The 17,443-nt window shown below is 35.9% G+C and overlaps 1 protein-coding gene across 4 annotated transcripts in view; it reads left to right on the top strand.

Annotated features, from left to right (window-relative positions):
• PRMT3 (protein arginine methyltransferase 3) overlaps positions 1–17,443 on the top strand; it is a 131,991-nt gene that overhangs the window by 98,601 nt on the left and 15,947 nt on the right. For 3 of the 4 annotated variants that reach the window (XM_033203909.1, XM_033203911.1, XM_033203913.1), the window contains one exon: positions 17,264–17,314. In XM_033203909.1, the coding sequence (XP_033059800.1) occupies positions 17,264–17,314 (51 nt within the window). Of the gene's footprint in view, positions 1–11,540; positions 11,873–17,263; positions 17,315–17,443 lie in introns of those variants that run through there. The other variant, XM_033203912.1, reaches the window with a different exon arrangement.

Here is a 17,443-nt window from a genome sequence, read left to right as displayed (position 1 = left end):
ATTTTGCTTCTCTTCCCTTTTAAGGGTCACATTTTCCAGTTTGTTCTCATATTTTATGCTAAACATTGTGTAAAAGAATAATACAGACTAGAGTAGGTAATATTTTCCCTTAGAAGAATATCTCCTAGCTAGCTAGGAGGAAGGGTTGATCCCTTTTGATTTCCAGTGTCTTAAGCACAAGATCAAGTCCTTCCCTCTGGCCAAGTTCTTGGGAAGACCATCAAACTAAAGCCGAGTTTATGGTTTACTACAGTAAGGATGACCACTACATTGACAGTCTTAATAGCATCTCAGAGGAAGGATGTGAAAATATTTATGAAATTCGCAGCAGGTCTTTCAGTGTGTGCATTGGAGGGAAAAGGTCCTGATTAGGATTTGGCATGAGTTGAGAATTGGTAGACACATCTAGGGGTGGGTTTTAAAGTGAGTCTTGGCTGGGCGTGGCAGCTCACGCCTGTAATCCCAGCAGTTTTGGAGGCTGAGGCGGGCAGATCACCTGAGGTCGGGAGTTCAAAACCAGCCCGGTCTCTACTAAAAATACAAAAATTAGCCAGGCATGGTGGTGCATGTCTATAGTCCTAGCTACTCGGGATGCTGAAGCAGGAGAATTGCTTGAACCTGGGAGGTGAAGGTTGCAATGAGCCGACGTAGCACCACTGCACTCCAGCCTGGGTGATAGAGCAAGACAGTTTCAAAACAAAAACAAAACAAAAAAAGTGGAGTCTTACAGAGTAAACAGTGTAGTGAGTCATCTGTTCTTGAGGGTATTTACTCTCCTGAGGATTCATTGATAAATCTGATGTTCAAATAAATAGATTTTCTTGAGGTACTTGAAACAAATACCTTCTTCTTTCTAAGCAGTAGCTTCTGGAATAGCAGATAAATGAATAGTAATGTCATATTAATAGAGATAGTGAACTGTGTGGCCACAGAAGGTTTTGGGTTAGGAGAAACCCCCCTCTCTTCCTGCTTTGCAGCACAACCACCAGCTTCTTCCACTCCAATAAGTAACATGAGGGAGAATTGGTTTGAAGAGAGGACCAGCTCTGCCTTTTGGTTTTCTCCATATACCAGGGCACTATACTAGTGCACCAGTGCACTGGGCCTGGCTAGTGTTTCTTTGTCCCAGCACAGTTCTTGTGCCTATGGCATTTTTGCTACTTTACCCACTGTATGGGCCCTAGCATTGGGCAAATGCCCTCAGATATGAAAGCTGCTGTTTTTGCTCAGCTAGGAAGAATTTATTCCTCTCTACAGACAGTATATTTAGACGTATTTGCATGTGAGACTCCTCTGTGGTTTTAATGAGAAATGTTTAGTCAGTCTAGTATTTTCTTTTTGTTATGTCAGAGTGAAGGTCTTTTGCAACCCTCTACATCCTAATTAGAAGTCATCCTTGGATAAATTGCTTTTTAAAGCCCAAACTGGAAAATAAATCTGGGCCTACATATTTAGGATTTTAGAAAGTTTGGAAATAAAGTTAGGAAAGGTAAATGAAAGTAAACAAAAGTTAGTGAAGTAAAAGTAAATTTTATGTTACCTTTCAGTTCTTTGCTTTTTTCTTTGATGAGCTACTTGATAGGAGTTGAAGGCTGCAGTGAGCAATGATTGTACCACTGCACTCCAGACAGAGTGAGACCCTGTCTCTTTGAGAAAAAAAAAAAAAGAAACTACTTGATAAATGATAGATATTTAAGAGGCACCAATATTTAGCTTTGGATGGAATCAAAACAAGTCTTTCAGTTATTCAGTTTTTTAAGGCTAATGCAATTGCTATTAAAAGAAACTTTAAAATGTTTACAATTCAAACCAGTGATCTCTTAGTCATAATACTCTTTGTTTTCATTTTACCTTTTAATTAAGCTTTAAATTTTTCTAATGGCTTAAGAAAAAAACTTCAAGATTAGCCCATTTATTTGCAATTGTGTTCTTTAAATCTTATAATGCTTCTGAAAAATCTCTGACAACAGAATCCTACTAGCTCTAAGCTCATTTCTAGGTATTAAATTAGCTGTTAGTACTTTTTGTTGTAAGTTGACCTAATTTTGACCTTGCAAAGCTAATCAGCTAACGAAACTAATTATTAAAACACATCTGTGCTGCTTAGAAATAGTAAGATTTGTCTTGAACTTGCATCATAGGTTTTAATGGGACATCTGGTATATATTTTAATAGGCTTCATTAAGTAAATTTTATGTCTTTGGGGAGAGCATTTCTCATTATGTGATCCCACCTCTGCAGTTGGTTTTAGGTTCCTCCTTGTGAATGACCATGTGGTCTAAAGTACGGTCCTGAACTTTCTACTCTTCTCTGAAATCTGAACCTTTGGGGCTGGGCTTAGATAGTGATGAGAACATTTACATGTCTTTGTTTATTCTCAGGAAATGTTCTTTGAGTAGTAGCACATGCTAGGAGCTGAGAGGCATTGGGAATGTAGTAACAAGCTAAAACCGATAGTTCCTCTATTCAGGAGGCATTAATAGTGGAAACATGATAAAATTCACCCTATTTTCAACGCCACCCCTCAGTGGAAAAAAAATTCACCCTATGGATATTAAATAATACTAAAGAATTATTGAAAATTTGGTTACATGTGATAAGGGCATTCTAGTTATCTAAGAAAATGTCCATCTTTTTACAGATGCGAACTGAATTTGGAGGGAAGAAATGACATAATATAGGGTATTTGCTCAAGAGCATAGGTGAAGTATATGTGCCGAATATAGGTGATAGGTTCGTCAGAGGTTCTGTAATTGTGTATGTTTGAAATCTGTGATAGTAGGGTATTTTTTTAAAGAATCTCACAACAATAAGAAATGCCTAAGAGTGACGAGGCATAAGTACTGCCCTGAGATAAAGATGTTTCTGTACATCTCAGCCACCTGCTGTAGTTACCAAAGCTGAATACATGTTTACCCTGTGTCTTAACTAGTTATTTCCCTCCTGGGTCCAGATACACACACAGAAATATGTTGATATGTTCACCAAAAAAAAAAAAAAATGTTCAAGAATGTCCATTGCAGCCTTCTTCAGCCCCAAGCTAGAAAGTATGATGGATAAATGTGGTATATTTATGGAATAAAATACAGCATTGAAAAAGATGAGCTTGCCAATACAGCACAACATGGATGAATTTCATGAACAAACAGTTGATTTTAAAAGCAGGGGAAGGCTGAGCACAGTGATTTACACCTATAATCCCAACATTTGGAAGGATCGCTTGAAGCCAGGAGTTTGAGATCCATCTGATCATTGACATCAGAATAGTGGTTACAATTTGTGGGGTGACTTTGACTGGAAAGGAGCATAAAAGAAGTCTCTAGAGTATAGGAGTGGTCCATATCTTGATCTGGGTAGTGGTTATACAAGTGTGTTCACCTTGAAAAAGTTCACTGAGATGTATCCCAATGATTTGCTCACTTCTGTGTGTGTGTGTGTGTGTGTGTGTGTGTGTGTGTTCTATGTAAAACCAGTGGTTCTTGCATTAGCTAAAAATCTGTTTTTTTGCTTGTATGTAATACTTCAGTTGAAAAGTTGACCAAAGCCAAAAAATGTCTGTCTGGTGGTCAGTGATTTGATGGAGTTGAAAGAAGCCTAGCATGGCTGGGGCATGTAGATCATAGTGCTAAAAGATGGAAAGCACTTTGTGCTATTTGGCCATTTCAGTTGTGATGTTTTTTAAACAGTGTTGTGATCAGAAGGGCCCTTTAGAAAGACTGTGGCTAGAATATGGAGAACAAAGAGGAGACCAGAGTGGATGTGGGAGGCCAATGGGTAGGTTAATCTAGGAGCTCAGGCAATAATTTGCAGTGACTTACACAAAGGCAGTTTAAGTGGACTTGTTCATGAGTTATCTAAGAGAAAAAATTGACAGGATTTGAGAATGGGTTAGATAATGGGGAGTGAGGGCATAACTCCCATTGCTCTCAGTATCAGTGATGACTCCAAGGTTTCTTATACAATTTGAAAAATTATGGTCCTGTCTTTTTAAGTCAAAGAAAATTGGAAGAACAGATTCAGAGGTGAGGATCAGACGCTCAATTATTAGTATGTTGAATTTCATACCTTTGAGTTAAGTAGTGATATCTGGTAGGGAATTGAAACACAGTCCTGTGACCTGTCTTGTCAAGTCATACTTGTGACATATTTGGCCCAGATACTTGAGAGTAGGAATCAAAGAACATTTTGTGGAAGACTTTTTGAAAATATCCACCAAAATATGCTGCTGACACTATTTAACAAAGCATTTTAAACAATCATAAAATTACATTAATTGCTCTTGAATGAGGATGTATTTTTTAACCTATGCTATCCCTTGAGGCTGTTGAGTTCCAAAAGCTCATTTTTTAAAGCAAATCCAGTGGAGTAGCATCATATGCAAATATAATTTATGCAAATTAACTGCAAGCATTCAGTTAAAAAAAAAAAGAGTCTGAGAGAAATAATGGTTTCAGTAGTACAGATGATTCTGCCCTCCTTTTTAATTTTGAACATGTGCCCCAAAATGAGCATGAGGTGAGAAACACATCTGCTGTTTCTTTAGATTTCTGTAGGATGAGCATCTTGCTAGACTGCATGTGATTGTCTTTATAAAAGTGTGTATTTTTAATACAATATGGCACTCACTATATGCCATCTACTTCATCTGGAACCCAGCCAAAGAAACGGTGATTTGTACCATTGCTTAAAGAACGGGTTGTATTGAACTTACTGAGGGATAGTTTATATGTTAGTCTCCAAAATGACATCTTAAGAGATTTTCCAAGGTAATTTTGAGATTTTTCCCATGTGACTTATCTTCTGCAGAATATGAGTACTATAAAATAATGTCTTACTACTTTGTTTCAAAGGGATTCTGTCTAGTTCCAATATTTTCCATAATTGATTGAAGTCCAGGTGCACCTTATGCATTGCTCTCAAAATTTACTTCCATTTGACTTTATCTTTCATTTTTGCAACCCTAGAGAGTCAACAGCCCTTGAAACTGAACCCCAGAGGATTTTAGCCTTTTTAAAATCTGTGTTTTTTTCAACCCATTCTTTGTGTTTAGCTTTTCTGTCTACTCTTTTATACTCTTTTTGGAAATGTTACCATTATGAAAAAACGTTTAGGAAGATACGTTTCCTGCTTTGGATAACTTTTAGGGATGTGTTTGTTGCCCAGAATAGTGGGAGGAATCATCTGTAATACTGAAATCGTATTTAAACCTAGTCAGAGAGAATGCAAAAGTTCACAAAATGAGGAACGCTGAAGTTGAGTAAAATAACCTGTCCATAGAGTTGGTAGAGATTCATGTGACTGATCCTCTTTTGAAAGCCATGCTGAAAATAATGCTTCTGCATTTCTGTAATTCATTATTTAAATTTCAGAGACATTAAAGAAATTGTAGTAGCATTTTAAAAGATTCTGATTCTAAAGCCTCCATTTGAGTGATATTATAAAAGGATTTGAACATCAAATTGTTCTAAAATACAATTTGAGTGGAATCGTAAAATTCTTAAGCCATATTAAAATCGTTTAATTCTAGATAGATACAGGTTTACGCTTGAAATCAGCAATGTTGAAGGACAATAAATTGAGAAATAATCACACTCAAGCAGGACTAGAATATCTATCTGAAGTACAGCAATAAGCACAAAATAGTGTATTTATCAAATAATCAATACGAGTGGACTCTTGATTAGAGATGTCAGAGGGGTTCTCCCTAGACTTATCACAGAGGCTGTCAATTAACATTATTAGATTGTGATAAGAAATGAAGTATTTTGACCCGGTATTTTCCTTTTTGATTCAGCCAGTTACCCCTGGAGTAATGACCTATAAGGAAGTAATCTTCCCAGGTTCAGATTTATTTTAACTTAGGCACTGACAGAAACCATTGTGAATATTGGCATTAAGATCTTCTAAAAATCCTAAAGTACCTAATGTTTACAGACATCTTATATAGATGTATGTATTAACAGGAGGAAATCAGTCCTTATGGAAAGACAAATCAAAAATTAGAAAAATAAATTTGATATATATACCCGATGACTCAGAATATACCTTATAATATTTGCCAGGTTTTTAGTTTCCAGCCTACATATTGGGTACGTAACAGAAGGGCTTAGATGGTGACTTGGTAGCCATCTTTCTACCTTACTTTTCAAAAGGGCAAAAAAAAAAAAGCTATTCATTTCAGAAAACAGGGCATATCACATATTCTATGTGTCCCCCTTTTACTGTCTGTTAAATTGTTCTTTCAGTTTTCCATCTCTTAATTTATACTATTGAAGGGTTGTAAAGACAAGTCGCAGTTGGTAGAACTTGGTCACCTAGACACAAAAATTAGTTTTAATAGGTAACAGTTTTAAACCTCTTCAGCAGTCATAAAACTAATTTTTTTGGTCTGCCTTGATTTGTAAATTCAGTGTATGTTTTGTTCAGGTGAACAAATATATTCTTAAAATTAAAATATAATGTTTACTTATAACTGATAATTTGAGGAAATAGGAATGGAACATAGGGGCCTTTGCATGGATAGTTTTTGGGGAAGATGAGAAAGCAGCACGAAAAATGAAATATAAGGAAACGGTAGTCATTGATATCAAGCAGTGGAAAACCAATGATGTGTGAGGGAGCAGGAGGAGAGAAATCTAGAGAAGCAGTGGGCTACAAGCCTTTTTAAATGGCAGAGATTAAAAAAAAAAAAATACTATGCAACATCACTTTTCATTCAAACATGTACTGAACCCTATGTGTGGGCTTCCGTACTAGGCACTATGAATACAACAAATAATCAAAATGTAATTTCGAGCCCTAAAGACTTTCATTTAGAAGGAGAGGCCAACATAAATGGAGAATTGTAATGTAGTGCTCTATAATAGAATAGCAGAGGCATAGAAAAGACACCCTTAGCCTTGTATACTCTTCCTTTCCCTTATCATCCTTAAGGTTTTTACTTTAAGTGTGGCTTCTTCATGAAAGCCTTTCTAATACCATATGTATTGTATTAGCAGGAAGTGATTAATTGTACAGATGAGGGAATATTTGTCTGAAGTAGTTGCATCTGATATCAGTTTTTAATTGAAAATAGGAAGTTATAAGTTAAAGCATCATCATTTCCTTTTACCAAAGGTTGGGACAGGTTGACCATCTTTTTGTCATTTAACAAATAGTTTACTTAATAAATCATACTGATTTCCTGTAGTCCCTGAATATTCCAGGATATTTCATGCCTTTGTAACTCAGTGCAATTTCACCATTTAGATGGCATGTCCAGGCATGCTTAGGCAGTAAGGGTACAGAGGTGAACAAAGAAATGATAAGACTGCCCTTAAGGGGCTATTAGGATCTACAAGTGAACAAAGACATTGAACAAAAAGTATTAGTTACTACAAGGAGTGCAGGAACATTTAATGGATGTATTATAACCTACTCTGGGATTAAAGAAGGCTGCCCAGAGGAAGTAATATTTAAACTGGGACATAACAAATGAGTTAGTTTAAGAATTGGGGCAGGTGTTACAGTGATATGGTTTGGCTGTGTCCCCACCCAGATCTCATCTTGAATTCCCATGTGTTGTGGGAGGGACCCAGTAAGAGGTAACTGAGACATAGGGGCAGGTCTTTCCTGCGCTGCTGACATGAAAGTGAGTCTCCGAAGATCTGATGTTTATTATAAGGGGGAGTTTTCATACACAAACTCTCTTTGCCTGCTGCCATCCATGTAAGACATGACTTGTTCCTCTTTGCCTTCCACCATGATTGTAAGACTTCCCCAGCCACGTGGAACTGCAAGTTCAATTAAACCTCTTTCTTTTGTAAATTGCCCAGTCTCTGGTTTGTCTTCTTCATACAGGTAGGGGGCCTTAGGGAGGAAAACGCAATACAGTGAATAATCTTCCTCCTGTATTGGTGAGCCACATAAAATGGAGAAACCCTTTTGCTGAAAACAGCTACAAATGCCAAAAAAATGTTAAATGCTATCTGTTTGAAGTTATCAAATAAGGAAGTACTTCTAAGCCAAGACTCAGAAAAGAAGGTAATCTGAAAAATGAGACTAACATTTGGGGCTACTTTTGTCCTGTAGGCATTTACCAATTCAGAGGAAGGAGCTGAAAGATTGTGTAGCCCTTTTGATGTCGCTTACATGGGTAGGAATACAAAATGGGACCCTTATAGTTTTGCAGCACTTTGCATTGGGACCATAAAGACTGTGCCCAAGATAAGATATGAGAGAAGTAGAAATCTCAAACCCTGATATTAGATTAAGACCTCGGTTTGCTCATGCCCCCAGGTTCCCTGCAGAAACAAAAGATCTTTCTAGATTATTATTACAGGTTTCAAATTATTTTCACGAAGTTTTTCAAATATTAATGTTCAAAACATGTTCAGACATAATCAGTCACACAAGGACACAAAAACATGAATCAAGAACCAGTTGAAGCAGTAGACAATAAAAACAGAGCTCTAGGTGCTCCAGGAATTAGTTATAACAGACACAGATTTTGAAAAAACTATGCTTACTAAATTCAAAGAGAAAAGAAATTGCAAATTTTAACAAATGGAAACATTTTTAAAAATATGGTTTAGAAAAGAATAGACATTCTAAGACCAAATTAAATACGATTTGAGCAGCAGATCTTCACATATTAGTGTAGAGAAGATCTGCAAACTGGATTTTAGGGCAGAAGAAAATGTCCAGAAAGAAGCCTGGAGAGATGCAAGAATGAGACTAGAGGGAAGGGCAAGAAATAACATGGATATAAGGAAAGGTCTAATTACATATATATGTAAATGGGCATCCCAGAGAAAAGGAGGATGAGAATGTTACAATATTTAAAGAGATGTTGGCTAAGAATTTTCCAAAACAGATGAAAGCAACAATTTAGTACAACATAACCTAAATAGTGTAATTTTAAAATCGGATCGAAATGTAGGTGTATATCTAAGAGAAGTGAAAACATGCCCACGCAAATGTTTATAGCAGCATTATTCGTAATAGCTAAGAAATGGAAGTAATTCAGATGTCCATCACCTACAGAATGGATAAATAAAATTTGGCATATTCATGCAATGGAATATTCAGCTATAAGAAAGAATGAAACATGATACAACATAGTTAACCCTTAAAAACATTATGCTAAGTGAAAGAAACCAGTCACAAAAGACCATCTCTTGGATGATTCCATTTAGATTAAATATCCAGAATAGGTATATCTGTAGACACAGACTGAACAAGAGGAGAATGGATGGAAGATTTGGAGGAGATGAAATGTTTTAAAATTAGATTTAATGATGGTTACACAACTCTGAGTACACTAAAGAATGCTGAATTGTATAATTTAAATGGATCAGTTTTTATAGTATGTGAATTATATCTCAGTTTAAAAGAGGGAAGAGAAATCCACACCTAGACATATCCTAGTAAAACTACAGAAACCAAAGAAAGATCTCAAAGTTGGTGGAGCTATGGTGCTGAAATTACCTTTAAAGAGGAGCTAAATAGACTAGTAGATAATTTCTACAATTGGTGAATCTTCAAACTGAATACAGCTGTGAAACCCACACCCAGATGAAGAAACAAAACATCTGAGCACCCTAGTAGTCCCCCTTGTACACCTACCTAATACAGAGCATCTATGCCCTGTATTAGCCAGGTGCACAAGAACAGTGGAATTGGGGGAGCAGAGGAGAGGAACAATGAAATCAGAAGAAAAAAGACAAAACAGAAGAAATTGTAATGATGACATTATCACTGTGATGCCAGAAAATAACTGCCAACCCTGAGTTTAACCCAACTAAGATATTTTTTAAGAATGAAACTAGATAACTTGGCTGGGCACAGTGACTCGTGGCTGTAATCCCAGCACTTTGGCAGGGTAAGGCAGGCAGGTGGCTTGAGGTCAGGAGTTCAAGACCAGCCTGGCCAACATGGTGAAACCTTGTCTCTACTAAAATTACAACAATTAGCCGAGCATCATGGCACACACCTCTAGTCCCAGATACTTGGGAGGCTGAGGCGGGAGAATCACTTGAACTCAGGAAGTGGAGGTTGCAGTGAACCAAGATTGCACCTCTACACTCCAGCCTGGGCAATAGAGCAAGACTCCATCTCAAAAAAAAAAAAAAAAAAAAGGAGAATGAAACTGAAATAAAGATATGTTCAGATAAGCAGAAAAGAAGAGAAAGAATTTGCCTAAAAAACCTGTGCCAAAGGAAGTACCGAGGGATATTCAGGCAAACAGCAAATGATCCCTGATGGAAGGCCAGAAATTCAGGAAGGAATAAAGGTGAACAAAAGTGGTAAGTATTTACATACCAGTAGTTCTCTTAGGTATATACCCAATGGCTGTGGTACATATATTCACAGAAACTGTTCAAGTGCCTGTCAGCAGTAAACTAAATTATATTGTCACATACACCTTACAGCCATGAAAATGAATCATCTGCAATAATGTAGATGAATTTCACAAACAATATTGAGGAAAATTAGCCAGATAGAAAGGACTGCCTGATGTATGATTCTCTATATATTTAAGTATAGTAGGAAAAATGAATCTTTGCTTAAGAGTATTAGGATAGGTTGTTAGAGGCATAGGGTGCCTTGTAGAGTCTAGGTGCGTAAGGGGGACTACTAGGCTGCTGGGATGATCTGTTTCTTCATCTGGGTGTGGATTTCACAGCTGTGTTTAGTTTGAAAATTCAGCATGATATACACTTACACTGAATGTACATTATATATATTAAGCAGTTTTTAAAATGTGAAAAATCAGTAAATGTCAATGAATACTGGTTGTATAAAATAAGTTTGTGTTTATAGCTAGGAAGAAATGTAGAGCACTTAAGGCATGTGAGGTATCAATTAATGAAAGTATTCTTGTTATAAACTGAAGATGATTTTTGCCCCCCAAAACCACTTTAATAAGCAATTTTGAAATTACAAGGAAGCAATCCCAAATAAATTTAAAAGGAGTTTCAGTTATCTTGAAATATTCTAAGTAGATCAGAAATAAATTACATTGTTTTTCAATAAAAGTATTTTTAAAAATATTTTTAGACCTATTGTCTGTTTTACTACTTCCCGTATTACTTGATCTATTTTTTAAAACCACTCAATCTGGCAGTATCTCTTGAGAAGTATATGGCACTTAATGTATATTGTTCCCTAGAGGAATCATGAACGAAAGAAAAGGTGCAGATTTTTCTCTTGGGATACAATAGAAAATTAATTGAAAAAGGAAGAGTCCATAATTTAACGTATAGTTACAATTGGGGAAAAAAATCATAATATATAATTTTCATATTTGTTGATTATGTCTTCTTAAATACCAGTTATTAGTAGCACAGTTCATTCTCTATATGTGGCAGCTCATATAGCTTATGTTTGTATTTTCATCTGCTTGGTTTATATACAATGACCTAAGCTATAACAGTCATTTTTATGCATTGTCTGCTTACTCTTTTCTTTGCTTGCTTCAGACTCATCAGTTGGCTTTTGCATTCCATATTATGATTTTGAAAGAACTACTTCAACAAAAAATTGTATTTTTGTTATAGTGATTCTGCTGCATGGATTACAAGCACTCTATCTCCATGCTTGGATAAACTCCATCAAAAGCACATTATCCTCCTACTTCTGTGGCCAGCTGCCTAATTGTATCTGCTGTAACCACATGCTGTTGGAACATGATACCAATGAAGAACAGAAATGATAAATTACTCCCTGCAGGTGATAGTGATAATGATAATTTTTAATTTCCTTCTTCCTTATAAGGTCTAGTCTGATCTTATTTCATTGGTTGCCGTCCTATTACATACACACAATGTGTCCTCTTTAAAGAAATAATCATCACACCAAAATACATGAGAAAGTCATTTGTTTTTATCCCAAATCATTGTTCTTCAAATGAGTGTATATTAAATGAATTGCATTTACCTTTATATAGCATAAACGAGCAAAACATGGCTTAAAACAGATTTTTTCCATGATTCATTTTACAAATGCCATGAGTTTTCTTTTTGTGAAATCCACAGAAAGATGAGTTCTGGAACTATTATATGCTGAGGAGTATTTAAGATGTACAGCAAAGCTACATGCTTGTATTTCCCTATGTGCATCAAAGTAATTGTGAAGGATTCTCACAAAATGTCGAGTGATCAAGCTATCCCAGAAACTCATCATGTGTATGTATTTTCCTTTCATTCTGTTTTCTTCTATTATTATTTTTGGTTTTTTTTAATTACTTACCACTCATTCTCCTTTCTCTCACTCTAAGGGACTTTTATAACTAAAACTTTTAGTTATAAGTTTTTCTGACTGTGGTATAATTCAGTGGAATTTTATTTAATTGTGACCTTGCCTTTGCAGATTAACCCAGCTCCTACAGATATATTTTAATGTTTTTCCCTCAGCAGTTCTCATTGCCCCGACAAGATATATATGTGAGACAAAGGAGAAATTTCTTCTGTACTCAGCCTTCAAACCTCTGATCTTTTTCAAGCACATGTCAAGTTGTAGCTCTGGTTAGTTATTTATTGCCATTGCCTATTACTCATTATTTCCTATGGTTATTCTTATATTTGAATGACTTCCACAGAGAGAATGTATATTCCTTGAAATTAACATTTAAAAGATGTAAAGATAGCCCATCAAAGTGATGGTAGCAAGATGATCAAATTGTAATTGAAAATAGTGGCATGTTTATATTTTCCTGACAAAATAAATGATTTATTCCTAAATCAGCTGATATTTGGTTATATCATATATAATAGCTTTGCAGAAATAAAAACACTAATCATAATTCATTTGGTTTTATATTATTGTTTCAAAATTGAAGTTTTTTTTTCTTAATCTCTTAATTAAGCCTCAATGGCATGCAACTGTAGTTCCAGCTACTCAGCAGGCTTAAGCAGAGATCCCTTAAGCCCAGGAGTTTGAGTTCAGCCTGGGCACCATAGCAGGACTCCATCTCTAAAATTAAATAAAATTTTTAAAAAATAATCACACACAAAAGAAAAAAAACACAAACCCTGTCTCTTTAAGGGGCATTCTAGATCATGTTGGTGTTTGAGGGTAAACACCCATTTTAAAACCAGAAATTCCCTTTGTTTTTTTCAGAGCAAGAATCTTCTACTTTCTCAGCTGTAGTTTAGTGCTGTCTAATGAATAGGTAGATTATCTGCACAAAGTTTGAATTTCAGGTGAATTCCTTCCTAACTTCTCTTCATGCTTCTGCTTTCTGTTTAATGTGTGCTGTGGAACTGAGTTAGTATTACTGTAAACCAAACCTCATTAGAAATGTGACTGTGCTTGAGGACTCAAAGATACTGTGATGCATTTCACATGGAGGCAATTTCAGATATTTGTCATAGATCCTTTCCGGTGCTTATAACCGAAGTTAACTATGTCTGTCATTTTTCTTTGTCTTAAAATTTATTTTTTTGGTTACCCAGAACTTCCCAGTATTTCTTTCACTGTATTATTTAAGGGCTGGAAATTTTTAACTGAAATTCATACACAGATTTGGAGATTGATTAATAACCATGTATGGCCGGACATGGTGTCTCACACCTGTAATCCCAGCACTTTGGGAGCTCCCCCCCAAGAAAAATGTGGGGAAAAATAAATCCTAGTAAGCTAATAAGAGCTTTTGTGAAAATTTGGGTTTAAAAGCAGCTTTTGTAACATCTTCAGCTTCAGATATATGAAGAGAAACATTTCTGATTCTGATTTTAAAAAGACTGGCAATAAATATAACAGTTACAGAATTATAATTGCAGAAAGATGAGAGGCTGACACATGAGTTTAAAACAGTTTTAAAAGATACATTAAAAATTTTGAAAACAAAAAGATATTTTAGAACTATGGATTTTCTGTTCTTGTTGTTCCAGGTTACCTTCTGGTAGCATTTCCCATCAACCTGAAGAAGTTCTTTTAAAATGTTTCTAAAGGAAGTCTATTGGCAATTAATTTCTTTACTTTTCCTTGACTTGAAAATGTCGTATTTTGCCTTCATTCATAAATGATGTTCTGTCTAGATGCAGAATTTTAAAACTTTCTCCATCAGTGTCTTTTTCTTTTCCATCTGGACCACCAATGTCACGTTAGATCTATGGGTCTCCAAGGTCCTATAACATGCATTTTATTGCCGTCTTTTTCCCTTCTTCAAATTGGATAATTTCTATTAATCTTCAAATTCACTGATTTTTTTTCCCGTCATCTCCATTCTGCTATTCAGCTCAGAAGTTTCAGTTATTATAATTTCCAATTAAAATTTTTTCATTTGGTTCTTTTTTATGGTTTGTTTCTCTGAGAATGTCTAGTCTTTTGATTCATTCCATTGTGTTTTCTGTCCCTGTTGGAACATAGTTATAATTGCTGCTTTAAAGTTGTGCTTGATAGTTCGAGCATCTGGGTTATCTCAGAGGTGGCTTGTCTTTTCTCTTGAGAGTCGTTCAGTTTTCCCGATTCTTTGTATGTTGAGTAATTTGAGATTGTACCTTACATGTTGTGAATGTTATGTTGTATAAACTGTGTATCTTGTTAGAATCTTAAGAATGTTGATGTCTGTTGTTAGCAGTCAGCCAGCCCAGTTAAAATCAGACCATAAGTTCTGTCTTAGTGTCCGAGCAGACAGTTGGCCAAGTCTCAGGTCACATTCTCTAAGCTTTTGTTATGCTGTTTTGAGGCTCTCTTACACATACCTACTTTACGGATTAGTCTGAAACTTTTACAGATTTTTCAAATTTCAGTTCAGTTCTCTAGGCCTTTACTTGTTGGTTTTGGTTTTTTTTCATGCATGTTTTATTCAGAGGTTAATCCTGAGACTTGCACCAGTGATTCCAATTTTAGTTCAATTCTCTAAGCTTTTGCTATGTGGGTTTGGGTCTTACCTGTAAATGCGTAATTTGGGGGTTAGGCTGAGACTTGGGCATTTTCTACATACAAAATTAGGAGATCTTTTCTAGCTCACTCCTCTCCATATTTGTCCCACATGTGCCATGCTTTTCAGAGTTAAAAATTATTAGTTCTGCTGGGCGCGGTGGCTCAAGCCTGTAATCCCAGCACTTTGAGAGGCCGAGACAGGCGGATCACGAGGTCAGGAGATCGAGACCATCCTGGCTAACACGGTGAAACCCCGTCTCTACTAAAAAAAAAAAAAAATACAAAAAACTAGACGGGCGAGGTGGCGGGTGCCTGTAATCCCAGCTACTCGGGAGGCTGAGGCAGGAGAATGGCTTAAGCCCGGGAGGCGGAGCTTGCAGTGAGCTGAGATCCAGCCACTACACTCCAGCCTGGGTGACAGAGCGAGACTCTATCTCAAAAAAAAAAATTATTAGTTCCATTCAAGTTCAGTTAGTCAATGCTTTAATAAAGTATACTGACTGTATAATAAAGCTAGCCATATTTGAGACTGAAGACAAAGTTTTCATTTGGCTAAAATGTATTGAAAACCTACTATGTAACATTGTATTGGGTAAGGGGCATAGAGGTGAGTTACACATACGCCCTGCTCTTAAATAAATTGCAGTATAAGGCAAACTATAATATACTATCGTAACTAACATAATAGAATGTATAATAAACACATTTGCTCAGCAAATATTGTATTGTATCCTATGGGCCAGGTTACTGCTCTGGGCACTAAGAGTATAGTGGTGAACAAGACAGGCATACAGAAATAAATAAGAAAACAGCTGAACTGGTCTGTGAAGAGGCATTGTAAGTATCCAGAAATCAATTCAATTGTAAAAGGTTTTATTTAGAAATATTCTAATTAACCACATGGTTTTTATGATAATCTGTGGCTGAGTACTACATTGTTTTATAATTCTATTTGGCAGAATTATTAATAGTATTTTGATTCTCTCAGTATCTAAATTGCAATGAACCTCAAGGTTAAATATTGAATTTGGTTTGTACCTAATCCATATTAACCCTACAAGATCAATAAAATGTCACATTTTTAACAAAAGCAGCAGAGTACACAAATTAGCTTTACCATGATTTTTCAAAAACTTAGTGTCCTGTTTTTAACACTTTATAAGCTGAATATAATGCCAGTTTTAAAAAATGGTTAAGTCTAGCTAGTTCCAATAGTGAAAGAAAAAGGAATGGTATTTAAATTTAACCAAAAAACTCAAAATTATGTATTTACCTGAATATGTTAATTTCTTTAAGAGATCTTTTTGTAGACTGGGTGCAGTGGCCCACACCTGTACTCCCAGCACTTTGGGAGGCCGAGGCGGGTGGATCACAAGGTCAGGAGTTCGAGACCAGCCTGACCAACATGATGAAACCCCATCTCTACTAAAAATACAAAAATTAGCCAGGTGTGGTGGGGCATTCCTGTAATCCCAGCTACTCAGGAGGCTGAGGCAGGAGAATCGCTTGAACACATGAGGCAGAGGTTGCAGTGAGCTGAGATCGCACCATTGCACTCTAGCCTGTGCAACAGAGCAAGACTCAATCTCAAAAAAAAAAAAAAAAAAAAAAAGATCTTTTGTACTATTTTTCTACTATGACAATAACCCTTAGGCCTCACTTTGGAGTTTCTCCTTTGAGTACTTGCTTAAACATAAAATTTGAGTACTATTGTTCATTTTTTCAGGAAAAAAAATAGGTAACATTTTAAAAATCTATTTCGTCACAAAAATATTCATAGTACTTGACTTAAAAACAGATATACTAGACTAGAAGAAATTAAATGAACTGGCTTTGTATAAAAGAGCATGTTTCAATTATTTATTGCTATATAATAATCCATTTCAAAACTCTGGCTTGAAGCCCAAACCATTTATATCTGTTTCCAATTCTGCAGTCCTGACTGGACTTACCTGACTAGTGCACCTGCTGGTCTTTCCTGGCATCTTTCATGCTGCTGCAGTTGTCTGAACGCTTGACTACAGCTGGAGAAGTCAAGATGGCCTAACACATGGGTGGACACTCAGTTGGCGAGTGAGGATCAGTGAGGGGCCAGCTGAGTCTCTCTTTCCATGTGTGTTTACCTTTCAGTGGTCTAGCATGATTATTTCTCTATTAAAACGTACTGATTATTTGATTAGCCTTATTACCTTTATTATGTTGCTTCTGTGAGGAAAAGCCAAATTACATTACTTTGTTTTTACTTATAACATCTTTTCCAGGAAAAATATTGAGTTTAAGAGGTATTGAGTTTCTGAAATGGTTTCTCATTTGCCATGTCTTAAGAGACAATAATTGGTTATTACATAATGTAATTCATTTAGTAAGTATTTGTATTTCTTTTTTAAAAAAACAGGCAATTGCTGGCTACTTTGATATATATTTTGAGAAGAATTGCCACAGCAGGGTAAGTATCATGAGTTATCTCATAAGAATTAATTATTACAGAAGTACATTGTATTTTATTTTGTGCCCCAAGGTGTTTAATCATAAGCATTTTGCTGCTGTAAGCAGTCGGGGTTTGTGTTTGATGCTG

The sequence above is a fragment of the Trachypithecus francoisi genome, unplaced genomic scaffold (assembly GCF_009764315.1).
Source record: "Trachypithecus francoisi isolate TF-2019V2 unplaced genomic scaffold, Tfra_2.0 Lachesis_group8, whole genome shotgun sequence".
Classification (NCBI taxonomy): domain Eukaryota; kingdom Metazoa; phylum Chordata; class Mammalia; order Primates; family Cercopithecidae; genus Trachypithecus; species Trachypithecus francoisi.
Note: the sequence above shows the minus strand (reverse complement) of the source record. Positions and strands in the feature narration are given on the sequence as shown.